Source organism: Bufo gargarizans, chromosome 6 (genome assembly GCF_014858855.1).
Source record: "Bufo gargarizans isolate SCDJY-AF-19 chromosome 6, ASM1485885v1, whole genome shotgun sequence".
Lineage (NCBI taxonomy): Eukaryota > Metazoa > Chordata > Amphibia > Anura > Bufonidae > Bufo > Bufo gargarizans.
This window is the reverse complement of record NC_058085.1, coordinates 237,935,768-237,962,713: the sequence shown is the minus strand read 5'-3', so window position 1 is coordinate 237,962,713 and position 26,946 is coordinate 237,935,768. Positions and strand designations below refer to the sequence as shown.

The following is a 26,946-nucleotide window of genomic DNA, read 5'->3' as shown; positions in this document are numbered from 1 at the left end:
GGATAAGGTTGCCCCATTTGGGAGGGCCGTGAAGAGGTCGGGGGTTTGGCAGATTTCTGTCCCCGTTTCTTTGGCATAAGTCCTTCGCTTAAGGCAGCCCCGGGCTTCCGTTCCCCTGCTCATTGCGGGAACGAGGGATCACAGGCATGCGCATAGGCCGGAATTGTTGTTGCCAGTTCTCGGCGTCACTTCCGGTAGCGGGTGACGTCATACAACTGGCGGTTATGAGACCGGGAGCAGGGAGTTCGACGTCCAGCAGCGCTGTCCGGTGAATATGTTGGCTTCCATGGAAGCTCCTGAGTCCCGCAAACCTGTGGATCCTGTTGCCCAGAGCCCGGTAAGCCTCCTTCCTGTCTGATACTGGCCCTGCTAAGAAAGGTGGGTGGGAAACACCTTATAATATCCCTCACTGGTGTGGTGCTGGTGTTAAATAAGAGTCACTGTAGACAGAGCCCTAAAAATTTTAAATATTACCTTGCAAGGCAAGGACACCAGCACCAGAAGATCTGAGGATTCATTAGCTAAGAAGAAATGTGCAATCTGTAAAAAGACACTACCCTCTAAATCAAAGAAAACATTATGTCCAAAATGCACGGACAAAATAGTTTCAGAGGAAGCACCCTCTTTTCTTGAATCAATCAGAGGCATGATTAAGGAAGAGGTCCAATCAGCGATTGATACAAGGCTGCCTCCGTATTCTCCTCAGGCCTCTACCTCACAAAGATCTCAGATGTCAGACTTTCAGTTGGAGCCGGACTCTGAGGAGGGAGAGGTATTATCTCTAGGAGAATCTGAATCCTCTGATGATGAATCAGGGAAGCCCCTTTGTAGCCCAGAAGATACAGAAAGACTATTAAAGACCATTAGGGCTACAATGAAAATAGAAGAGACCAAAGAGCCTCAGTCTATTCAGGACAGAATGTTCCAGGGGCTGGGAGAAAAGAAAAGTAATGTCTTTCCTGTACATAGTAACATTAAAATGTTGATTAAAAAGGAATGGAAAGATCCGGAGAAAAATAATGTAATTCCCACCTCCTTTAAGAGGAAATATCCATTTACTTAGGAGGGCAAAACGTCTAAGATTGATGCGCCTGTAGAGCGGATATCTAAGAAGACTTTTCTCCCTTTTGAAGACATGGGCCTAAGATCCCATGGATAAAAAATTTGAGGGTCTGTTAAAACGCGCATGGAAAACAAACATAGCCATGCTTAGGCCCAGCATAGCTGCTACCTGTACTTTAAGATCCCTGTCAGTCTGGTTATCACAGCTCGAAGAACACTTGGCGGCAGGGACTCCAAGGGAAGAGATCTTGGCTTCAATACCCATCTTAAAACAGGCGTGTCATTTCTTGTCAGATGCGTCCGCAGACCTGGTGGGACTCTCTGACAGATCCTCAGCCCTCTCTAATTCTATGAGAAGAGCTAGATGGCTCAGATCTTGGTCCGGGGATGCCAGTTTTTAAGAGTCGGCTATGCTCTATTCCGTGTGAGGTAGATAAGCTGTTTGGATCAGTCCTGGAGGACATTTTAGATAAAGCATCAGACAAGAAAAAAGGGTTTTATTTCGGAATCAAGATTCTATCAGCAGCGTCGATCCTTTCAAAATCAAAAGAGGAACAGACCAGACCAGAAAAGAAAGTACAGTACTGGAAAATAGCAATCCTCCAGAGGAAGAGGGAAGGGGTTTCTAGTCAACCCTGAATCCACTTCTAAACCTGGCCAATGACGCCAGGCCTCAAGTAGGTGGCAGGTTAAAGATGTTCTCCACGGCCTGGGGAGAAATTTCTTCCTCCCCATGGGTTATAAACACCATATGCATAGGGTACAAACTAGAGTTTGACACACCTCCACCAGAATTTTTCACTGTCAACAGGCCATTAAGAAGGCCAGAAAAAACAACAAGCCTTAGAAATTGAAATATTATCTCTTCTAAAAAAAAAGTCCCACGCTATCAGGAAAGGCGAGGATTTTATTCTCCCATATTCCTTATTCAAAAACCAAACAAGTCCTTCAGACTAATAATCAATTTAAGGAAGCTAAACAAATACATGACTTACAAAAGATTCAAGATGGAATCAATCAGATCCACAGTGAATCTCCTATCTCGCAATTGTTACATGGTTAATATAGACCTCTCGGACGCATATTACCACGCTCCCATACACAGAGCATACCAAAGATATCTCAGGTTTGCGATATTCCTAGGAGGTCAGGAGTATCACTTTCAGTTTCAAGCACTACCCTTCGGGCTGTCATCAGCCCCAAGAATATTTTCGAAGATTATGGCCGAGGTGACGGGATATTTACATCTCCAGGGTATAATAGTGGTTCCATATCTAGACGACCTTTTAAAAGCAGGTTCATCTCTTCAAGACCTCCAGAGGCATCTGAAGACGGTGCAGGAAAAGCTGATCGAGTTAGGCTGGCTAATAAATGCCCAAAAATCCGACCTAGTTCCCAGTCAGCAAAATAAATTCTTAGGAATCCTGCTAGATTCACACAGCCTTATGTCCTTTTTACCTCCAGAAAAACAGATGGTTATAAGTCAAAAGATCTCCCAATTCAGCGAATCCAGAAGAGTGGCCATCAGGGATATCATGAGACTGTTTGGACATCTAAAATCCACTATTCCTGCAGTCCGGTGGGCCCAGCATCATACAAGGACATTACAGAGATTCCTTCTGGAATGCTGGGATGGGAACCAGAGTTCCTTAAACAGGAAAGTGAAAGTTCCATTAAAAGTAAGGACATTACAGAGATTCCTTCTGGAATGCTGGGATGGGAACCAGAGTTCCTTAAACAGGAAAGTGAAAGTTCCATTAAAAGTAAAGATGTCTCTCTTCTGGTGGAAGATAAAAAAGAATTTCAGATCAGACCATCATAACAATAAATGCCAGCAGCAGAGGATGGGGAGGCCACACAGGAAATCAGGTGGTACAGGGCACCTGGAGCCCAGGAATGTCTGCAGCATCTTCAAACATGCAAGAATTATCGGCAGTCCTAAAGGTTCTTATGTGCCTTCTGCCGTATGAAAATCTCATCACATAAAGATATTGTCCGACAACGCTACAACAGTAGCCTACTTAAACTGTCAAGGGGGTACAAGAAGCAGAGAACTACAACATCTGTCAGGGAATATTTTCAGTTGGGCAGAGAAAAATATAAAGTCCCTGGTAGCTGTCCATTTAAAGGGCGAAGAAAACAGAGTGGCGGATTATGTCAGCAGAAAAGATCTAAGAGTGGGAGAGTGGTCATTGGATCCCAATATGTTCAGACAAATATCTCTCAGATGGCGGTTACCAAAAGTAGATCTCTTCGCAAATCAGAAAAACAAACAACTCTATTTATTCGGTTCCCTATCCAGCAGGGATCACCCACTAATGGTGGACGCCCTGTCATGTCCGTGGCCGAAGGATCTCCTGTATGCTTTTCCCCCTTACAATATAATTCCAAAGGTGTGAGTAAAGATAATGGAAGAGGAGGCGCAGCTAATACTGATTGCTCCATTTTGGACAAAATGATCCTGGTTCCCCCTCCTCTACAATCTTTCGGCAGGTCAATTCTGGTCTCTCCCATCGTATCTGGGACTACTACGTCAGGGTCCAGTGTTCCATCTAGATATAGCGAGACTACATTTAAAAGCCTGGAAAGTGTACTGGCCCACTTACAACAAAGAGGCCTAGCGGAGTCTGTAATATCCACTCTGCTTTGTACTAAAAAGGACTCTACCTCTCGGATCTATAGGAGAACATGGAAGGCATTTTTGGAGTTTGCAGGTGACAGACTGTACTACAGTCAAGAAGCCAATATTCCACTCATACTGGACTTTCTGCAGGCAGGTCTTGACAAAGGTCTCAGTCCAAATACCATAAAAGTGCAGGTCTCCGCATTGAGTAGCTTTCTTGAAGTAAAACTGGCAGACTTGCCGTTGATAAAGCGATTTATAAAAGGGGCATTTAGAAGATGCCCATTTGTCCATTCTACCATTCCTCCTTGGGACCTGAATCCAGTATTAGAAGTTCTAATGGATGCACCTTTTGAGCCTTTGCAGGAGATCTCTCTTAAACTCCTTACTAGAAAAAAAAAAACTTTTACTAGCAATAACATCTGCTAGAAGAGTAGGGGAGATTCAGGCTCTTTCCTGCAGAACACCCTATCTCACAGTGTTGGAGGAGCGTATTATCCTTAGACACACCCCGCTATTCCTATCCAAGGTGGCCTCAAAATTCCATCGCCAACAGGAGGTGTCGCTTCCATCCTTCTGTGAGAAGCCAACTTCTGACTTAGAAAGGAAATACCATAATTTGGATGTCAGAAGATGCCTATTATTTACCTGGAAGTCTCAGAAGTATTCATAAGATCGGACCATCTCCTTCAGTATCAAGGCCAGCATAAGGGATAGGCGGCAAGCAAAAGTACCATATCCAGATGGAGCCGAAGCACCATCGAGTTCTGTTACCTCCAGAAGAGCTTGACCCCCCCTAAAGGGATCAAAGCACACTCTACCAGAGCCATGCCTCTGCCTCATTAGAGCAAATATGAAAAACAGCTACGTGGAAAAAACCCAAATACCTTCTTTAAAGGGATTCTGTCACCTCCCCTAAGCCAAAAAACGATTTTAAAGCAGCCATGAAGCACAGCTTACCTGGATTAGGCTGTGCTCTTTTATCTTGAAATCCGTCCAGCAGTTACTGCAAAAAACGACTTTGATTGATATGTAAATGTGTCCTGAAGGTGCCCAGAGGGGCGTTTTTTTCTTCTTAGAGAGCCCAGTACCGCCCCTCTTTCAGTGCCCAGCCCGCCTTCCTTGTACTGTCTAACCGCCGCCTCCAGCCTGCCACAGCCTCTCCTCCCTCTCCTCCCCCTCCCTCACGCCGAACGAACTCTCGCACAGGCGCAGTACCCACTGAGGGCTGCGCCTGTGCGATCAGCAGGAGACTGAGGGCAGCAGCTTGATCTTCGTCACTGGGCATGCGCCGAGCCCAGTGACGTCCGATGCTCGCTCTTCCCTCAGTCAGCAGGGAAGAGCGAGCATCGGACGTCATTGGGCTCGGCGCATGCCCAGTGACGAAGATGAAGCTGCTGCCCTCAGTCTCCTGCTGATCGCACAGGCGCAGCCCTCAGTGGGAACTGCGCCTGTGCGAGAGTTCATTCGGCGTGAGGGAGGGGGAGGAGAGGCTGTGGCAGGCTGGGGGCGGTTAGACAGTGCAAGGAAGGCGGGCTGGGCACTGTAAGAGGGGCGGTACTGGGCTCTCTAAGAAGAAAAAAACGCCCCTCTGGGCACCTTCAGGATACATTTACATATCAATCAAAGTCGTTTTTTGCAGTAACTGCTGGACGGATTTCAAGATAAAAGAGCACAGCCTAATCCAGGTAAGCTGTGCTTCATGGCTGCTTTAAAATCGTTTTTTGGCTTAGGGGAGGTGACAGAATCCCTTTAAACATTATAAATTAGATGTAATTCAACATCGTGATTTATTATATGGCAGAAAAGTCTTATCTGCAGTAGTCCCACCCTAGAGTTTTGTTTTCTCTATTAATCCTCCTGGAGTGCCATTGTGGAGACGCCGGGGAAAAATAGCCTCCACAACGGCACTGGATTCCCTACCCAAATTGTGTTAATTATAGTGGGATATATTATGTTATGTTTTGTTATTATCCATTATCTCAATACAGTTCTAACTAACCGAGTTCTATATCATTAACCGAAGCAGGTAAGGGGAGGGGGCTTTTAAAGATTGAGCTTCTACGTTGTTTCCTGTCCTGGGGAGGCGGGGACACCCTCCTCCTGGAGTGCCGTTCTGGAGGCTATTGGAAAATCCAATTACCGGTAAGAGTAATCGTCTCTTTTGCAACAGCTGGAGGGGCGCAGGTTGAGCATCCCTGGTATAATGCGATTGAAAAATGAATACATTAGTAAGTGCCTGGGGGGAGGAGGAGGGGGAAGGGGAAAGGTAGTGGGGGTTTGTGGGGTGTGAAGGGATTACATAGAGGTAATGCAACTGTAGTATAGATACTGAACGCTCCTATACTCTTTGGAGAGTTGTCTTGATCATTATCGATCAATTGCATAGTAGAATAGCTTTATTTTCGTTTTTTATTTATTATCGCAGCCACTGCTGCTCCCAATACACCTCCTCCTACTCAGCTACTACTCATCATACGCCTCCTCCCTGTCAACTGTTGTTGTTCTCTTATCCTATATTTTTCCTATTTCTATTGCCTGCTATCTCAGTCTGTCTATCTGCCCGTATATTTGAGCATACTATCGCTGTATCACTGCCTAAAACCTATACACTCCTACACTCTGCATCGCGACATGTTTCGCTGTGTAACCAGCGTCTTCAGGGGATAAATGGCCGAGTGCATCAATCTAAAATGCGTTTCCCTCCATACTTCGCACGGCACCGCCTTGCACACTCTAGCCCATCCCTGTAAGACTTGCTCAGCAGTTACCGTGATGTTGAGCTTTTTTTCCCATTTTCTGAAAAGGGCTTGCGCGGAGGCTTTGTTACTTGATTCTCGCAACTCCTGGTATATACGGGAAATGGAAAGTTTGGAGTTTCCACTCCCTAATGTAAACACCAGGGAATCACCTGTACATTCACCGGACACATCTCTCAATCTGTCTCTACAAAAGAGGAATATCTGTTGGAAGGGGAGAGCATGTGAACTGCCTAGGTCATATTTCTGACATAGTTCTGCGAAAGTAAGATATCTTTTCTCAGGGATGTGAACAATATCTAGCAAGGTCTTTCCACAAGACTAGTTTAAGCAGATGATACCAAACCTCCAAAGGCACCGATCTCCTAAGAACTGCCGTAACTGCATTGGTAAAGTAGCTGGATGCTTTATGTTCATTTTAACTATTGGGTTGGAAACAGTAATACATTCAACTTAAGAATATAAACATGTTCAGCTCTTACAATGTGAATGCACCACCCACTTGTAATTAAAGCCTTCTCCATGAACCACACGGCACTGCTGTCCTGAACATGGCTGCAAATGGAGGGTCACATGACCAGATACACTCATTAGCTTCCTCCACTGAAAACCACATGTAGTACTCCAAACCTGGAGGTACTGTAATTCTGAATATAGTGATGTTATCTATTGTTATATATTTCATATGTTTATAGCCATAACTTCTAGTTAAGATTTAGATGGCAAAGGTTGGCTAGGAATAGGGCTCACCACTCTGTTCCTCCCCTGTTGGTAGGAGTGGGCTGGGCCTGCTTCCTGCCAGGAGAGGGAGTTCCTGCCAAGACAGGGGAAGGAGAGGAAGCACAAGCCTGGGCTCCTGCTCCCAAATAGGATTCTCCAGAGAGATCTACTTACTCCAAGCCTCAAGTGAAGTCTTGAGAGAGTGAACTGCTGCAACCAGCTTTAAAGACTTTGCTGCAAGGTGAGGGATTACAGCAGACACCCTTTGACCCAGAACGTTACTAGGCCAGCACAACCTAAGTACTAACTGTGCCACCAGCATCCAACCTGCCTCCATAACCCTTACTGCCATAGAGATTTGCACTTGAAATTTGCTGTATGTATTTCAAGTTATAAATTGCACTTAGTAACAAAGACTTTGCTATATTTAATTCTGGCCTCATTCTTCAGTACTACACACCGTGACACAACACTTCATCAGGGAACTCCTATCATTGGCACCGGCTCCTCCAGGGCTCTCTACACAGTGGAAGGGACTGATCAACATGTCTAGCCATTGGCCACTCCATTATAACTCTGAAGGCCCGAAGGGCTGGTGTTAAACAATTTTCTTAATGCTCTCTAAATGCTGTTAAGAAAAGCTCAGGTAAGATGCCCGCCCCCATAATAATGGCCAGAAAACAGAATAAATAAATCTGCAATCAGAAAATAGCAGATTAGAAAAAAAGGATGTGTGGTGCTACTGCAGTTGTTCCTCCCTCATTCCGTTTTATTGATTACACAGGAAAATATGCTATTGATAACAGCATTTTTCATTCTGGTGAAAGATGCAAATCAAACGAGTCTTCGCTCTTTTATAGGCTGACTGGCGGCCCAATTATACAAACTAATTATCGCATGGCAGATAAAAGGCAACAATCTAATATTGTTGCAGGTATATCACTGAGAAGATTATTTTTATCTAAGAAGCTACTGACAGAAGTATAGGATAAAATATTACTCTGGATGCCTAACAAAAGTGGTATAGGCGATCTTTGAGCAGTTTGAGTATAACTTACCGGCGTCGATATCTGAGGAAATGATTCCCTCCTCCTTACATGTCTGGGTTACATCCACATACGTCTCTTCTTCTACTACAACTTCATCTTTGATATTAGACACATTTTTAACCTAATTCACGACACATGGGAAAAAAAACATACAACTAAGACAACATTTTCCCCTTGAGAACTTTAAAAGTACACAATATTTCTTACTCAAAGAAAATGTATTACATTCACTACTGTATTCAGCTACCTGATAATCATGTCTGACTATTAGAATTTTCTCTGGATAATCCTGAGAATGCAATTGGTTGGGTTGTGTCTCTGGTGGATTTCTCTTACTGGAGCCATCTGTAGTAAACAAGCATACAAGGAATGAATACATAGTTTACATGTGATTATCAAGTGCTGTACATTTCTTGGTACTACAGTTTGATTATTTTTCAGTTTAATTGTCTTTCCCAGCTCTGAATAGCACAGTTGTTTTCATGTTGCCAGAGTTTGCTGTGGGATTACACATTACTATGAGTACTCTTCCCTACTGTTGGTATATCAATAGGGCATAACGTATTTCTCTAATTATACAGACACAGCTCTACTACCAACTGGCAATGCATTACTTGCTGTCAGTTGCCTAGCACAGTGATAGGCAAACTGCGTCTCTCCAGCTGTTGCAGAACTACAACTCCCAGCATGCAAAGACTGCCTACAGCTTTCAGCCTATAGCAGAGCATGGTGGGAGTTGTAGTTTTGTAACAGCTGGAGAGCCGCAGTTTGCCTATCACTGGCCTAGCATGTTAAAAATACTCAGTTATGTAATGGTTCCCTGCATTATCATAGCCTTTTTAAAACCTTAATGTTCATGTACAATATAAAAAATCCTGATGGGCCCAAGAAAAGCGGTCCATGTGTCTGCCGGTTCTTAAGGGTCAACAGCAGGCTCCCCTGAACTGTTCTGACTGTATAATAATGTATTATGACACAGTCAATTTATATTGGATTTGTGATCAGATATGAACTGACTACATCATAAAACACTATGATGCAGTCAGTTCAGTTCAGGGGAGCCATGGTTGGCCCAGGAGATTGGGCACACACATGTTTTCCTGGCCGATCATGATTATGTGCATGAGCAATTAAAGTTACCTCCAGTTATAAATGAATGATCATATGCTTCACTACTGACTTATCAATGTCGTTTTTTGTCATCAGCATCCTGGTAGAATGCAATAGTTTTCATAAAAGGGGAATTAAAGTGCTGAAAAACAGGTATATGGGGCAAAAATAGGCATAGACACTTTCTATATACATCAGCAAATACCTCAACAACTCTAACAGAAGACAGTGCCCAGTGCTATGCATCTTAGGCTTCTGTATCCAACAATCAGCAATAATAACACTTATCATTGTCCTGAGCAGATCAGATATTTCACAAAAGTAACATACTGTAACATACTTTTTAATGACACAATTTTGGGATACTTATAAGGTACTAAAAAATTGTTCTCGGTTTCTTTTGGAGGAGAATAAAAAAAAAACGTTTTGGCATTCATCATAATGGTATGAAAGACGTAAAGTTTATTCTGCAGATCAATATGATTATGGCAATACCAACTTTATATAGTTATTTCATGTTTTACTCTTGCAAAAAATATTTTGTGTCACCATATACTGAGAGGAAGTTTTTTTATTTGTGCAAGGGCTTGTTTTTTGTGTGACAAGCAATACTTTTCATTGGCACCATTTTGAGATACATACACGTCTTGATCACTTTTTATTCCATTTTCTGGAAGCTAATATGAAAATAATTTTTTATCCCTTACAGTGTTCATCATGTTATATTTTGATATATTTTCTATTTTACTACTTTTGCAGAATAAAAACAATTATAAAATGTATATTTTTTTTGTCCAAGCAGCTGTGTAAAATAGCTTGTTGTCTATGGGTTGAGCTATAATTTCTATTGGTACTATGTTGAGGTACTTATGACTGATCACTTTTACTTCCTTTTTTGGGAAGCAGGATAAATTAAAACAGAAGTTCTGGGATGCTACGTATTGTTGCAGATTTTTTCCACCGTGTGCACAACAATCCACATAGATTTTTGCGACTAGAAAAATAAAAAATTAAAATTAAAAATCATATGCACTGGAGGCATACTGTAATTACATTTGACTGTGAGCATCCCTTATTGAGTGATGGATAATATGTGCTCTATGTTTTTCATATTTTACTACTGTTTTGTTATATATGATCAGAATTGGTGTTCCATGTAATGGTTATTACTCACCAGTGCTGATATTGGTAAGAATTTCCTCCTCCTTACACAGTTGGTTTGCCCTGGGATACAACTCTTCTTCTTCTCTTATGTCTTCATCTTTTATATCACTCAGATTTGTAACCTAATTTACCACATTGAACAAATGATGAACAATTGAGACAGGGGTTAGTGTGCAGTTTTTAAACAGTTTTAGGAGCCAAAACTAGGAGTGGATTTAGGATTCTTTCACACGAGCCCCATAGAAGTGAATGTGTTTTACACTGAAGACCCATTCACTTCTATGGGGGGGGCCAGGGCTGCGTGAAAAACGCAGAATATAGAACATGCTGCGTTTTTCACGCAATGGGTCAGGATTCAAAAACTTGCTCGTGTGAAAGGGGCATTATAGAAAAAAAAAAAAAAGTTGAATTTTTCCTATATTCTGTCCCTCTCTATATGATCTACTCCTGACATTGGCTTAACCTCTTAGGGACATATGACGTACCGGTACGTCATGATGTCCTGGTAGTGAAGGACACATGACGTACCGGTACGCCATGTGCATTTACGATCACCGCCACGCGGCAGGTGGTGATCGGAACAGAGTGCCTGCTGAAAACATTTGGCAGGCACTCTGTCATAATGCCCCCCCCCCCCCCCCGTATCGGCAATCGCAGCAAACCGCAGGTCAATTCAGACCTGCGGTTTGCTGCGTTTCTGGGTTATTTAGGTTTCTAGTGACACGATAACCTGGAATAGGATGGTGAATGGTGGTGTGATAATACATCACCAATCACCATCCTGCAAGCCTGAGAGGTGATGGTGACATCACCTCTCAGGATTGCTTGCTATTGGCTGCGCGGGCGGGCGGGGGTTAACTCCCCCCAGCTCTCCTCTCCTCCTCCAGTCTGTGTCCGGGAGCGAGAGCAGCGTCGTCCATCAGTGAGCCCAGCACTTCCATCTTTGCCCCTAGACAGTGCCATCTGATCTTCCACAGCACTAAAAGGTACATAGGGACAGGTTAGGAAAAGGTTAGTTTAGGCAGGGATATTCATGGAAAGTTTAGGGGGAAAAAAAGTTCACTGTTGCATCACCCTGATCGTGTGTTTGTGGTCGACAGCACAGCTGTGTGATCCCAGACCCCTCAGGGGTGCTGCAGCTTGCACCCCCCAACACACTTTTTTTTGGGTGCAAACTTTTTTTTTTTGCGTATGCTGACAGTGGCCGTCACTCTCAGCGTCCGGCCACTGTTAGCGCATCGCCCACCCCACCGCTGATCAGCAACAGACAGCTGATCAGTAAGTTTGAATCTTTTTTTTTAAATCACATTTTTTGGGCTTTTTTTTAGGTTTAGGGATAAGTATGCGAACACCCGTGCCCCCACACAAAAGCACACTAAATAAAGTTTAACGCGCACGCATACACACACACTCCCCTATGGCCCGCCAGACATTCTCAGCCGAGGAGGCATACGCCCTGCTTGCGTCCGACTCCGAGAGCCCCAGTGAGGACGAGGATGACCCCACTTTCCTCTTGTCATCCGCGTCCTTCTCATCATCTAGCGATGATGATGAGCCTCCAAGGCGGCAGAGACACCGCCAGGCGGGGCAAGGGGACCGAGCTCTGGGGCTCGTACTAGTTTTATCTGAGCCCATGCAAGTCCATCTGAGCCCCCTACCGGTGAACTTGCATGGTGTACCCCAGAGCATTTCGAGCCCGTGATTCCTGACTTTGTTGGCCAACCAGGAATCTAGATTCCCACAGTGGGCTTCACTGAATATGACTATTTTAGTCTTTTTTTCAGTGACCACTTTGTGAATCTGATGCTGGAGCAAACGAACTTGTACGCCCAAAAGTTCATTGCTCAACAACCGGGCTCCTTTTTTGGCTAGGGCCGGTGGCTGGACTCCGGTAAGTGCAGCCGAGATGAGGAAGTTTTGGGGCCTCGTGCTGCAAATGGGCCTAGTCAGAAAACCTAGTGTCAGGCTGTAATGGAGTGGGGACGTCCTCTACCAGACCCCACTTTACAGTACAGCCATGACACACTCCCGTTTTGAGGCCATTAGAAAATGCCTGCATTATGCAGATAATGCAGCATGTCCCCACCCCCCTGAGCTGATCCTGCCTATGACCGCCTGTACAAAATCAGGCTGGTCATCAATCACTTTGGGTCAAAAATTTTGGAGGCCTGTGTACCTGGAAGGGAGGTCGCGGTTGAGGAGTCTCTTATTGCTTTCAAGGGGAGACTCATTTTCCGCCAGTATGTTCCCTCTAAGCGGGCAAGGTATGGCGTGAAGCTGTACAAACTTTGTGAGAGTACCTCATGGTACACTTACAAGTTTTGTGTGTACGAGGGGCGAGATTCCCGTATTGAACCCCCAGAATGTCCCCCATTCTGGGTGTTAACGGGATACTTGTGTGGGACCTTATGTACCCACTGCTAGATAAGGGTTACCACCTGTACGTGGATAACTTTTATACTAGTATCCCCTTGTTCCAGTCCCTCGCCGCCAGATCCACGTCCGCTTGTGGGACCGTGTGGAAAAATCAACGAGGCCTCCCTACCCACCTCCTCCAGGTACCTATCTCCCCAGGGGTGAGACCCATGCCCTTACCAGTGGAAACCTGTTGCTGGTCAGATATAAGGACAAGAGGGATGTCCTTGTACTTTCCACAATTCACCGTAACGGCATCACCCCTGTCCCTGTGCGAGGTACCGTCAACTACAATCGGTATATGGGTGGAGTTGATCTCTTTGATCAAGTCCTCAAGACATATAACGCCATGCGCAAAACCAAAAAGTTGCGGTTGACTTGGTACGGGTTGCCTTGTACAACTCTTTTGTGCTGTCGCAGAGTGCTGGCAATACAGGGAAATTCCTTCAGTTCTATGAGGCAGTCCTCAGGGCCTTGATCTTATCTGACCGGGAAAGAGCAGGCCGGAGTACCTCGGGAACTGGAGGCGTCCGGATCGTCCCTGGCCAACACTTTCCAGGTGTGGTCCCCGATACTGGAAAGAAGGGACAGTACCAAAAAAGGTGCAGAATGTGTCACAGGAGGGGGATACGGAAGGACACCACCACTCAGTGTGATACGTGCCCCGATCATCCGGGCCTCTGCATTATTGGTTGCTTTAGGGAGTACCACACTTCCATGAAGTACAACATTTATAATCCCCTTCCCCAATTTGAATTCCGATTAGCCACTGACAATCGGAAAAAAAATATGGTTCTCAGACTTGAGACACTAAAACATATTAGGTATTGCCGCACCCGTAAGAATCTGCTCTATAAAAATACCCCATGACCCCTCAGATGAACACGGTCAAAAAAATAAAATAAAAAGGGTGCCAAAACAGCTATTTTTTGGCAAATTTTCCATTTTAATTCGTTTTTTTCCAGTAACAAAGCAAGGGTTAACAGCCAAACAAAACTTAATATTTATCACCCTGATTCTGCAGTTTACAGAAACACCCCATATGTGGTCCTAAACTGCTGTATGACCAAACGGCAGGGCACAGAAGGAAAGGAACGCTGTATGGTTTCTGGAAGGCAGATTTTGATGGCCTTTTTTTTTTTTGGCACCATGTCCCATTTAAAGGACCCCTGATGCACCCCTAGAGTAGAAACTACATAAAAGCGACCCCATTTAAGAAACTAAACCTCTCAAGGTATTCAAAACTGATTTTACAAACTTTATTAATCCTTTAGGCATTCCTCAACAGTTTATGGCAAATGGAGATGAAATTTAAGAATTTCTATTTTTGGTAACCTTGCCTCACAAAAATGTAATATAGAGCAACCAAAAATCTGATGTACCCTAAATATAGTCCCAACAAAACTGCCACCTTATCACGTAGTTTCCAAAATGGGGTCACTTTTATGGAGTTTCTACTCTAGGGGTGGATCAGGTGGGCTTCAAATGAGACATGGTGTAAATAAACCAGTCCAGCAAAATCTGCCTTCGAAAAACTACACGGCACTCCTTTCCCTCTACACCCTGCCGTGTGCCCGTACAGTAGTTTACGACCACATATGGGGTGTTTCTGCAAACTACAGAATCAGGGCAATTAATATTGAGTTTTGTTTGGCTGTTAACCCTTGCTTTGTTACTGGAAAAAAATTGATTAAAATTGAAGATTTGCCAAAAAATTTAAATTCTTAAATTTCATCTCCATTTTCCAATAACTCTTAAAGGGTTAGCAAAGTTTGCAAAATCAGTTTTGAATACCTTGAGGAGTGTAGTTTCTTAGATGGGGTCACTTTTATGGAGTTTCTACTCTAGGGGTGCATCAGGGGGCTTCAAATGGGACATGGTGTAAATAAACCAGTCCAGCAAAATCTGCCTTCCAAAAACCACACGGCGTTCCTTTCCCTCTACGCCCTGCCAGAAAGCTTCAGGCAGTCCGGGTAAAAACTGCCTGCACTCCCACCTAGGAGACCAGGGGGTAACCCAAACCCCCTGCTTGTTCCCGCTCTCTAGAAGAAAAGGAGAAACAGAGGTCCCTGTAAAAACCTCTGCCTCCCGCCAGCAAGCCCATCACCACGGCCGCCCCAGCGGAAGTCCCCTGTTTCCGGTGTAGTGTCCCTGACCAAGGGGCCGCACACCGAAGGTGGTGATCCGGCTGGAGCCAGGGGGTCAGAAGACTTCGTACAGGTGAGTAGAAGACTGCCCACAGAACCTCCCCCTCCAGTACCCTCTCCTCCCCCCATGTGATGGTCCCCATGTGGTCGCCCTAGGTACTATGGGCGGTAATGGGAGCCCGGTAAATGTTTAAATGGTACTTGGCCAGGGCTCAGGGGGCTCCTTCTGCTGTGTGGCCGCGCGGTGCTTCCTTGATCCTAATCGCTGCTTCCATAGGGCCACGGGGCAATTGGTAATTGAGGCCCCGGCTGCATTTGGGGCCTACTAATGGGGGCATCCATTTCCACGGCGGCGTCCTCCTGAACGCGCCGGGGAGAGGAGAGGGGGCAGGGTTTCCTCCTGAGCGCCACTTCCGCTGGGGCAGCCGGGGCCATTATTAATTGAGGCCCCAGCTTCTGTGCGGCCTACTCCTGCAGGGCCATCTTTTCCCTGGCCAGCATTTGGGTTCAGCCGGGGATGCCGACATGTGTTCCGGCGAGCGTGGGGGGCAGGGCCTGAGAGCGACGGGCGTAGCCTGATGGGCGCTGAGAGCCGGCGTCATTTTGGGTGTGCGTGGCTTGTGTTTGCCCTGCCACCACGCCAGCGGCAGAGCAGAGGGAGAGTGGGCTCTGCTCCTGGCCGGACGCTGATGGTGCTTGCTGCTTAGAGGGGCACAGGTTGGGTGAGTGTTTATCCCTTCTTACAGGGCCTAACCTTTTTGGGGTGCCAGGGGTATCAATATGTCTGAACCCAGGCCCCAGGTCCAGAATCAAGCAGTCCCTTTGGTGCGTAATTTTGCCTGTGCATCATGTCACGCAAAATTTCCATCCCCTCAGTCAGACTCCCTCTGCTTTGCATGTGCTGCGCCGCCATCTAGTGGCTCGGCTCCGGACCCATTGCTTCCCGCTGCCCAAGCTACAGAAGAACCGAAATGGTCTCGTTCCCTGTCTAGGGTGGTGTGGGATGTCTCCAATACAAACAAAGCTATTGTGGATATATTGGGGATGGGGCTCGTGCCCATCGCGGCCACCCCACATTCTATGTCTCCCGTTTCCTCAGCCTCTCCTCCCCCTGCTAGAGAGTCTCACTCCGACATGTCCTCAGTTTAAGAGGCATGTTCCGAGGAGAGAGGGTCAGATGAGGATGTTGTCTCACCGGAGGGTCAGTCGTCTAAACTATCTTCCATAGTGGACAATTTAATTACGGCAGTTATTGAAACGTTGCAGGTTGAGGATCCAGCTCCGTCATCTGCCAGCGCGGGTGTCTCCTTTAGGAAGTCCGATCATTCGCACAAGGGTTTCCCCAGCCACCAGGAGTTTGATTCCTATCTCTCCAAGGAGTGGAATTTTCGTGATAGACATTTCATGTTGCCAAAACGATTGAACGTCCTTTATGTTTTCCCGGAGGATTTGACTAAGAAATTGTCGGCTCCACCTTAAGTGGACCCGCCAGTTTCCCGCTTGGCTAAACATACTACCTTGTCAATGGCGGATGGGGCTTCTTTTTCTGATATCAAAGATAAAAAGCTAGAAGCGTTTGCAAAATCTGCCTGAAGCAGTGGGCACAGCGCTGCAGGCGGTGTTGGCCTCTACATGGGTGAGCAAGGCTATGGGGGAGTGGGCAAATAAATTACTTCAGGGTTTTGAGTCGGGAGTCCCCTCAGAGGAACTTGCAGATGTGGCCCTGCAGCTCTCGCATGCCAGTGCATATATTTGTGAAGCATCTTTGGAGGCAGCCAGGTTTATGGCTCGCTCGTCAAACCTGTTGGTGGCTATTCGCCATACCCTATGGCTTTCATGCTGGGCGGCAGATAATGCTTCAAAGCGGACCCTGACGGCTCTCCCATTTACCAGCATCAGACTTTTTGGTAAGCGCCTGGATGAGATCATTTCGGACGCTACAGCTGGTAAGAGCACCCATTTACCTCAGAACAGGGGGCGGTCTAATAAGGCAAAAAAGTGGAAGCCTTTTTTTCGTACCTTTTTGAGTTTTTCCGGCCCCAAGGGAGTGCCCGATAAGTCGGCCGAAGCGTAAGCCTTCCTTCAAGCCGCGGCCTTCCTGGCATTCCTGTCAACAGGGCTCCAAGTCCTTTAACCCTAAGAGCTCTACTGCATTACGGGCAGCTCCTGGCGCCCTCCGTTCAGGTGGGAGGCCGACGTAATGTGTTTCGGCATATTTGGCCACAAGAACAGAGTGCACACATTTGTATCTTCTGACGCTTCTTTGGGGTGTAGAGTTTTGCAAACAATGGTTCTCTGGCAGGGGGGGTTGTAGTTAACCCAACCCTCAGCGACTGCTCTGGAACATCCCATGGTCAATGCCTGTGTCCCCCAATGAGACGGATGAGAAAATCTGTTTCTCTTCCGTTCATTGGGGGACACAACTCCCACCCAGTTTTTTGTTTATGGGCCTTTTCGGGCCTGTGGTTCCGGGTTTGTACATAGTGTTATTTTCTTGTGTCTGACTTCTCCTACTGCTTTTGCACTAACTGATTTAGCTTGGTCCCTGTAAGAAGGGTACAGCTGAAGAAGGAGGGGCTTACACTTGTGCTTAGTGTCCGCCTCCTAGCGGCAACAGCTATACCCATGGTCAAAGCCTGAGTACAAAAATCTAGTTATTGACATGAGATTAAACACTTTCACATAGAGCATTTGGTAATTCCATCTACCTGATAATCTTTTGGGATATTCAGATTTTCCACCGGATAGTCCTCAGAATATAGAGGACTAAGACTTCTTTCTGGTGTTTCTTCCTGATTGTATCCATCTGTAGAAGATGCACACAAATTTGAAGGGGTTGTACAGGATTAGAAAAAAATAAAAACTAAGTAGTCAACACGTCCTAATGCGCAGGTACAAAACAGACACATTGCAACAGCACTCTGCAAACACAACAACCAAAATATATAAAATAGTGCTGTCATCACTAAAGAAAATATAATGGTGCTAATGCTATGCTCACTATATAAAAGTGAGATTCTTGGCAAATACCTTTAGTACAAAATCATTTGTGCCTGTTCAACACAGCATGGTGATTTATTTTGGACAGGAACCTATGCTAAATGCCACCTCTTTTGGTGCCAACTGACCTCCAATAAATTAAGGGAAGGTAGGTTTTCATTTTCATTTTTGTAATAAGATAAAAAGCACACCAAGTTTTGTTACATAATTCTTCCCAAGTACAACAAGACCCTCTATGTGGTCATAAACTGCTGTTTGGGCACATTGAGGGTTCAGAAGAGAACTGTCCGACAACTGCAGAGGCCCCCAAAGTGACTTCATTGGAAACCACCCTACTCACAAATTGTACCAGGGGTGTAGTGAACCCACAGTTTTTCTTTGCAAAAATTAATGAACAGCAGATGTTGCAAAGTGAAAAATGTGAGAAGCAAGCCCTCTTATTATTATGCTGTGTTTCTTGGTTTTAGAAAGACCCCACATGTAGCCCTAATCTTTTGCGTGAACGTATGACAGTACTTAGGAGTAAAAGAGCACCATGCGCATTTGAGGCTCAATTTGGTGGTTTATGCCTGCACCTCTACATAACTCAGGTGCTTCCTGTGGCAGTGCAGTGGAAAAATGTCAATCTTAATTAATGCTCCCTTTTTTACTTTTTATTTTAGTCCTGCTAGGGGACTTTTCTGGGTCTTATTCCTGGTACAATGCTGTACAATACATACTTTTATGCTGACAATTTGCCTATCACACTATAGCAACCATCTGCACCCAATGACAACATTGTGGGGGAACCAATGGGGTGAGAGAGGGAGCCCCCTCCTATGCAAACAGCTTATATGCAGTGGTCGGCATTGATCACTGCAACTAAGATGTTAAACCACCGGAATCTGAGTTTTTATCAATGCCACAGTTATAGCAGAGGCCTGGCTGTCCTACAGTCAAAGACAAGAAAAGTTTCCTTTTACCTTGTGACTTGAGAGCCTGTTGATTCTGCTTCATGATGTCCTTATACAGATCCTTGTGTTCTTCTACATACTCCCACTCCTCCATAGAGAAATAGACAGCGACATTCTGACTCCTTATAGGGACCTGACACAACAAAGATACAAACTCAACTAGGGGAAAATGGTCAATTACATGTTGTCATGTTGTTACTCATGTTGTCTTGGTGAAGAGTTGGTAGAAACACACTTTGCATAGATGTCTTGTCCAAATTAGAAACTTTCAATATTAAAAGTTTATGAGGCTCTGTTCAATTTCTCTGGTATCAATTTTAAAGAGGTTGTCTTACTCCAGACAACTCCTCTAACCCAAGAGCTGTGTCTTAGACCACTATCAAGTAGTTCAATGATAGCCTTCATTCCTGCACAGCACTTGCACGCTACCACAAAACTTCAGGGCCAGACCTTTACTGCCTTGCCCTGTCAGTCAGTGGTGAGGGTGCAACATGAAGTGCAGTGAGCAGACCCTCTGAGAGCACTGACGTGCAATGACACTGCCTCATTGCTCCTATTGTTTCATTTTTGTATTTTAAAATATAAATTTCCATGACAATAAAGGTACCTAGGAAGATCAGACAAGACCATGATGTTCAACTGTCAAGTGCCCTTGTCTCAGTTGAGTCGGTTTTATTATCTAATGACACAACCCCTTTAAATCATGGGGACAACTTTTAAATTCAGACAACAGCTCGAGGTGCATTTTTTTTTAGGGTGCAACATCTGATTTATATATATAGGACAAGAATATTATAGTACTAAGTGAACATAGCCCTCCTAGTTTACTTTGCACCTGCTATAAAGGTGCCAAGCTTCTGGCTCTACCACATGTGGACACTGGTCACCTGTTTTACTACTTTTAATCTGGATAAAATAAAAGATTAAATGCATTAAATGCATAGGATTTGCCATCACTTTGTGATCAGCAGGTATGTGCTAGAAACTATGGGCTTCTTCTGGTTGAACATTCACTGAACACTTCCTTATGTTGGAGACTTCTAAACCTTCACATGTCCTATGTACATTGTTCCCCTTATAGCCTTAGGAAGTTCACTGCCTCGGAAGACAAATTGTTACATGTAAATAATCATGACCTTCCTACTGCAATAATGAGACACCAGAACTACATATAGTGTGACACAAACATAAAACATAATTCTTGCGCAACATGCTTAGTAAATGACCCCCTGTGTCTAATGTGCTCAATAGAACTCAGATCCCCATGGCCTTACGTTTGTTCAAGGACCATGCTTGAAAGGCTTGAGGTGTTTTTTCACATCTCACTTTGTGAAAAATTACTTATATCCCCTGCACCAGAAAAAAGGCACCAAAAAGTTGCATGTTTTTGTGCAATCTCCCAGTTTTACGATGTACTAACCACTTTTCACATTACCTACACCAGAGAACTGCAGTAAATTACACTGGACATCTACTCCAGCTCCTAGATACCATAAGTTTTAGTTTCTGGTGAACAGACCTCGGACGAGATTAATAGAAATTATTACGAGAATTCACTTGTCATTTTTGAAGATGCATCCTTAATATTTCCCATTTTTTCTCAAGACTGTAGTTTCTTACAGCAAAGTTTAAATAGGGTCCCTAGAGAGGCCTTGGGGGCCTGTCTCAATGTATTTCTTAAAAGAGATAGATTACAAGCTTCCTCCATCAGTGGTATATATTGATTTTTATAACCCTATATGTTGTGGGATAATATAGAATCAGGTCCCAAAAAATTGTTAATTTTTTTTTTCTGATTATGTAGTGGGTGCACTTTTATTTGTCACGCTACGACTGCAGAAGATTATCCTGGCTAGCAGCTATTCTGATATAGCTCTGTTGTTTTTCCACAGAGTTTAAATGACCATGTATGCTCAGGCTACATAATTTACCTGCTCCAAATGTGGTGTATTAAGTGCGGATATCTTTCACCAATCCTGGGAATGTTCAACAGTACATAACCTATAGAGGAAAATCCATTCACACTTAGGAAGGTTTTATAACATTACCTTTCCATTAACCCCTGAATGGGCAATTTCAAATATATTATCTGATACTCCTCTCTCTCTCCCCCGGAATGATAAATCTATGTTGGTTATTTGGAACACAATCAGTCTTAAATCCCCCCCCCCCTCCCCCCTGGTTTAACTGCTTCCCAACATTCTCAGCAGCGCTCACCTCTCCAGTCAGCAGCTCAGTGATCTTGCTGATGAGGTCTAGGATCTCCTGATAGCTGTTTCTCTCATATATCAGTGAATGAGGTGGAGACACCATGATAGGATCCTGGTTCCTGCCCTTTCCTTCAGCCTCTTCCATTGTCTTCTTCACTACTATGTAATCCTGTGTATGGAGAAAGACATTGGCCCGGATTTAATATTCCTGTAGATGGTGTGTATTTAGACAGGTTGTGTAGACCTGCATCAGTGGCTCAGGGTGGATGATAAATATAGTGTAGGGATAACCACTTTTGTCTAGGTATATACCAACTATTGGTTGGCTTACTTTAAGAGACAGAATTTTACACCAGAACTGCGGGGGATTTTTGGGGCAAAATGGTGGACTGTGGGCCCCTGCCCGTTTCCTGATAAGCCCCCACCCTTGTCACGCAAGTAAAAAAAAAAAAAAAAAAAGGGAAAGAACTGTAGTTGCCCCACATTTTGCCAATTAAATGGAGTACATCTGGGCTATTGACTTCACTGTGTACAATCTCTTAACATCTCCAGTTATGTCCTTGCTTTATTAAGGGAAACAAGAAATGGCATATGACATGATTTCCAGAACCTTTTACCTCTCCAGTCAGTAGGTAGATGATCTCCAGGGTAAGGTTTAATATTTTCTCAGCCATCTGTTTTCTGTTCCTGTCCATTCTCAGTAGGATTATTATTATTTTCTTGCTTGATGACCCTGAATGGAAAAGGCGACCGAGTCAAATAACACTATGAGTGACATTTGATAATTCTTCACATACGCAGGAAATAACAGCACCATACAGCGCAGAAACAAAAAAACACAACATGACAGCCCCAGAATTACTAATAAGCTGACATACTGATCTGGAAAATTAAAGGGCTTCTGTCACCCCACTAAAGTCATTTTTTTGGGGGGGCTAGTTAAATTTCTTATACTGTGATGTATGAAAATATAATGGTCTTACTTACTTTCCTTCAGCAGTTCCTTCTAAAAACGAACTTTTATAATATGTAAATTAGGTATCTACCAGCAAGTAGGGCATCTTCTTTTTCGGTGATGTCATCGGCGCAGGCGCACTGAGGAGTCGAGTCTCCTCATCTCAGTGCGCCTGCACCGAATGAACACAGGTGCGCGATTTTTGAAATGCTGACAGGGGCGACAGGAGGAGATCACGGCTGGCCCTGTCAATCAACAGGACGAATTGGCGTTTTTTTGCGGCGGCTACCAGCAAGTAGACGCCCTACTTGCTGGTAGAGACCTAATTTACATATTATAAAAGTTTGCTTTTAGAAGAAACTGCTGAAGGAAAGTAAGTAAGACCATTATATTTTCATATATCGCAGTATAAGGAATTTAATTAGCCCCCCCCCCCCAAAAAAAAAAGAGACTTTAGTGGGGTGACAGAAGCCCTTTAATGGCCTGACATTCTGATTGTGTCACGTGTTCTATTAGGGACTACCACAGATATCAATCAAACATGAAATTGGCCCATGAAATAATTCACTAACTGCAGTTATTCAACGTCCTATAGATAAGCAGTTTCATAGAGTACAGAATGACCGCTGTATAAGAAACCAGTGGCTGGGAGGAAACCAAAAGGTTCCAGCATCTTAAAGGGGTTTTCCAGGGTTTCACTATTGATGACATCAAATAGTATCACATCAAATATCACATCATAGACAGCAGCAGCGGACAGGAAGACAGAAGGGAGACAGGACGTGCACACTTTGTGCGCCGTCTCCTCTTACAGCTGATCGGTGGGGTTGCCGGGTGTCGTCCTTAAGGGCTAGAACCCTTGTCATATTCACCCTAATAGAGCTCTATTAGGGTGAATAGGACTTTACACTCTCCATGCTGCCCTGTGCTTTGTGCACACAACAGCAGGGAGCTGACCATGGCAGCCAGCCTCTCATGTACCCCCCAGGCTCTGATCAGCCCCCCAGCCTCTGATCCGCCCCCCTAGCCTCTGATGTGCCCCCCAGGCTCTGATCAGCCCCCCAGGCCCTGATCCGCCCCCCAGCCTCTCCCTCTTATCAGCCCCCTCTGGTAACTCAAAGCCCCCCCTCCCTCCCCTGTATTAATCATTGGTGGCAGTGGCCACAGGGTCCCCCTCCCCCACATCATTGGTGACAGTGGGCAGTTCCGATCGGAGTCCCAGTAGTGTAATGCTGGGGCTCCGATCAGTTACCATGGTAGCCAGGACGCTACTAAAGTCCTGGCTGCCATGGTATGTTAGTGAGCGGGATTATACTCGGGTGCGCCGTGGCCGCCGGGTGCTCCTTCTTCTCATAGGTCTGTGCGGCGCATTGCTAATGCTGTAAGCATGGCAATATGCCGCACAGACAGAAGAAGGAGCGACCGACGGCCACGGCGCAAGTGAGTATAATGCTGCTAACTAACATACCATGGCAGCCAGGACTTCAGTAGCGTGACTAATGGCTGCCATGGTAACCGATCTTCACTACCGCTCCGTGGTCATATCGCGGTCCGACGATATATAGGCGATATGCACAAAATCCATATCGTGGCACAAATTTATATTGCCCATCGCCTATATCGCCCACCCCTACATTTAACAAATTTTTTCCAGTAGCAAAGCAAAGGTTAACAGCCAAATAAAACTCAATATTTATTACCCTGATTCTGCGGTTTACAGAAACACCCCATATGTGATTGTAAACTGCTGTACGGGCACACGGCAGGGCGCAGTAGGAAAGAAACGCCATATGGTTTTTGAAAGGCAAATTTAGCTGAACTGGTTTTTAGATGCCATGTCCCATTTGAAGCCCCCCTGATGCACCCCTACAGTAGAAACTCAAAAAAGTGACCACATTTTGGAAACTACGGGATAAAGTGCCAGTTTTATTGGTAATATTTTGGGGTACATATGATTTTTAATTGCTCTATATAACGTTTTTTGTGAGGCAAGGTAACCCAAAAAAATGGATGTTTTGGCACCGTTTTTATTTTTTTATAGAACAGATCGTTACGCACGTGGCAATACCTAATATGTCTACTTTTTATTTTTTATTTAAGTTTTACACAATAATAGCATTTTTGAAACTGATATATTAGTGTCTCCATAGTCTGAGAGCCATAGCTTTTTTTATTTTTTGATCTATTCTCTTAGGTAGGGTCTATTTTTTTGCGGGATGAGGTGACGGTCTGATTTGTACTATTTTGGGGGGCATACGCCTTTTTGATCAATGCTGCTGCAATTTTTGTGATACTAGTTGTTACAGATGTGGCGATACATATTATTTATACTTGTTTTTATTTTTTTTCACTTTAGCACAATAATAGCAGTTTTGAAGCAAAAAAGAATCATATTTTAGTGTCTCCACAGTCTGAGAGCCATAGCTTTATTATTTTCTTGACCGATTCTCTTAGGGTCTTATTTTTTGCAGATGAGGCGATGTCTGATTGGTACTATTTTGGGGGGCATAAGCCTTTTTGATCACTTGCTGCTGCAATTTTTGTGATGTAATATGACAAAAATGGCTTTTTTTTACGGTGTTCATCTGAGGGGTTAGGTCATGTCATATTTTTATACAGCTGGTTGTTAAGGACGTGGTGAAACTTAATATGTAAATTTTTTTATGTATTTCACTTTAGCACAATAATAGCAATTTTGAAAAAAAAAAAAAAAGATGTTTTAGTGTCTCCATGTTCTGAGAGCTATAGTTTTATTTTTTAGGTGATTGTCTTAGGTAGGGGCTAATTTTTTGCGGGATGAGGTAACAGTTTCATTGGTACAATTTAGTGTGAAATACGCCTTTTTGATCGCTTGGTGTTGCACTTTTTGTGATGTAAGGTGACAAAAATGGCTTTTATTTTTACACCGTTTTTATTTTTATTCTTTTATGGTGTTTATCGGACAGGGTGTATGTGTTATATTTTTAGAGCCGGTCATTACGGGCGTGGTGATACCTAATATATGTGGGTTTTGTTGTTTTTTTTTCCAGTTTTTTATTATAAAATAAGGGGAAAGGGGCGTTTTTTTTCTTTTTACTTTATTAATTTTATTACTTTATAAATTTTATTAAAAACACTTTTTTTTACTATTTTTTTTCTTTACTTTATTTATGATGTTGCCTTTTGGGGGTCTGATCCTCTCTGCAATGCATTACAATACATTTGTATTGTAATGCATTGCCTGTTAGTGTATGACACTGAGTCATACACTAACAGGTTGCCTAGGAGACAGAGCCTAGATGAGTCAGAGAACGCTGCACTCATCTCTCAAGCATGGAGGAGACAGGACTCATCTAAGGTTCATTTACATATCTATAACATGTATGCTGCCAATAGTGTTTTCAGGGACCGTCGTTTGACAAAGTGTTCTTCTATGTGCAGCCACACTGATGGGGTGTAATTGGAGATCAACACTCCATGGCCTGATCCAACAGGTTGGCTAAGTAATGTGTACAATTCAGGGACGTCCAGGCCCTCTAAACGTAGAGAGGGATATAACGCTCTCTTGCTCATTCTGGGTCGGGAATTGCCCCATATGCGGCACTGGAGAAGGTGGATCGACACTGGAGGTGTGGCGATTACATCCACAGAATGTCTAGGATTGAGTCCAGACGAATTTATGAATTCGGGAGTTTACTTCCAGCAGGTCTCAATGCCGAATTAGAGATCTTCTGTTTTTTGTGAGTGAGGGGTGGGAGCCTGCCTCTCACAGGAGATCGTAGATTTGGCACTTTATTGGCACTGCGATGTCCCTTTGGAGGCGGGGCACCATCCCAATACACCTGCAAGGTATCCTACAAATCATCTAACAGAGATTCTATATTCCCACATTTGTGCACGTGTACATTATTGTCATTTTAATAGTATTTATATGTATATCACATTGTTTATTCATTTTGCAATTTCCTAAGAAACAGGAATGAATTTTACCTTTTTCGGAACATTGAAATGAAGTGTAATTCCAATCTAGCAGTTTTGGTCACAAAAACGCATCTGCTGATCATCAAAATCGCATTGGATCGAATTTGTCCTTTTTGAAATCCGCTGTTCCAGGACTTACTTATTACCATTTTGTCCTTTTCAAGATCCGCTTCTCCAGGATTTGTCCATTACTGAGTAGAGTATAAATATTGGAGTCTATGCACATGCAGTATAACCACTGAGGAAGAGGTCAGCAAGACCTTGAAATGCGTCTGGTGCCGTATACTGATGCTTTTAAAGATTCCATAACCAGATTAAGCATGGCCATGCGATTAAAAAAACTACGAACGAATCCAGCGGTCTGTGAGACGATCTTTCAGCCACATTATAGAACACAGCGCGAGAAGAGATCTGGACCGTGACTTCATACCCAAGTTCCCGTGAGAACCACACACGGAGCCACACACAGAGCAGTCCGAACAAGTACATGAAAGTCGGACCCCACGACAAGTTATCGATCCGCTCAAAGTGCGCATTTATGAGCGCACACCAGCCAGTGTGAAGATCCTCTGCCATCAGATGGGGTGAGTGCTCAGTGAGCAATATTCCATTACCCTTCCTTGCACTTTCTTTCAGAGTGACATTTTATCATTATTATTTTAATTATTTGTTGCTTATTGCTGTCTATTTCATTCAGTATGCTTTTAATACCAATGTAGTATATTAAATATTCTGCCTGTCCCATGATTATTTGAATGCTTGCCCATCTAGGTCTATTGTATTAATTTGTATTCATTGAATAGGGTGATTCAATTTTAG

At 44.1% G+C, this 26,946-nt stretch overlaps 1 protein-coding gene across 2 annotated transcripts in view; it reads right to left on the bottom strand.

Annotated features, from left to right (window-relative positions):
• LOC122941334 (zinc finger protein OZF-like) overlaps positions 1-26,946 on the bottom strand; it is a 51,664-nt gene that overhangs the window by 6,728 nt on the left and 17,990 nt on the right. The window contains exons 2-8 of one of the 2 annotated variants that reach the window (XM_044298471.1): positions 21,830-21,945; positions 21,220-21,381; positions 19,012-19,135; positions 17,758-17,855; positions 10,498-10,609; positions 8,461-8,558; positions 8,223-8,334 (exon numbers count right to left, since the gene is read on the bottom strand). In XM_044298471.1, the coding sequence (XP_044154406.1) occupies positions 8,223-8,334; positions 8,461-8,558; positions 10,498-10,609; positions 17,758-17,855; positions 19,012-19,135; positions 21,220-21,381; positions 21,830-21,907 (784 nt within the window). In that variant the 5' untranslated portion in view covers positions 21,908-21,945. Of the gene's footprint in view, positions 1-8,222; positions 8,335-8,460; positions 8,559-10,497; positions 10,610-17,757; positions 17,856-19,011; positions 19,136-20,933; positions 21,004-21,219; positions 21,382-21,829; positions 21,946-26,946 lie in introns of those variants that run through there. The other variant, XM_044298472.1, reaches the window with a different exon arrangement.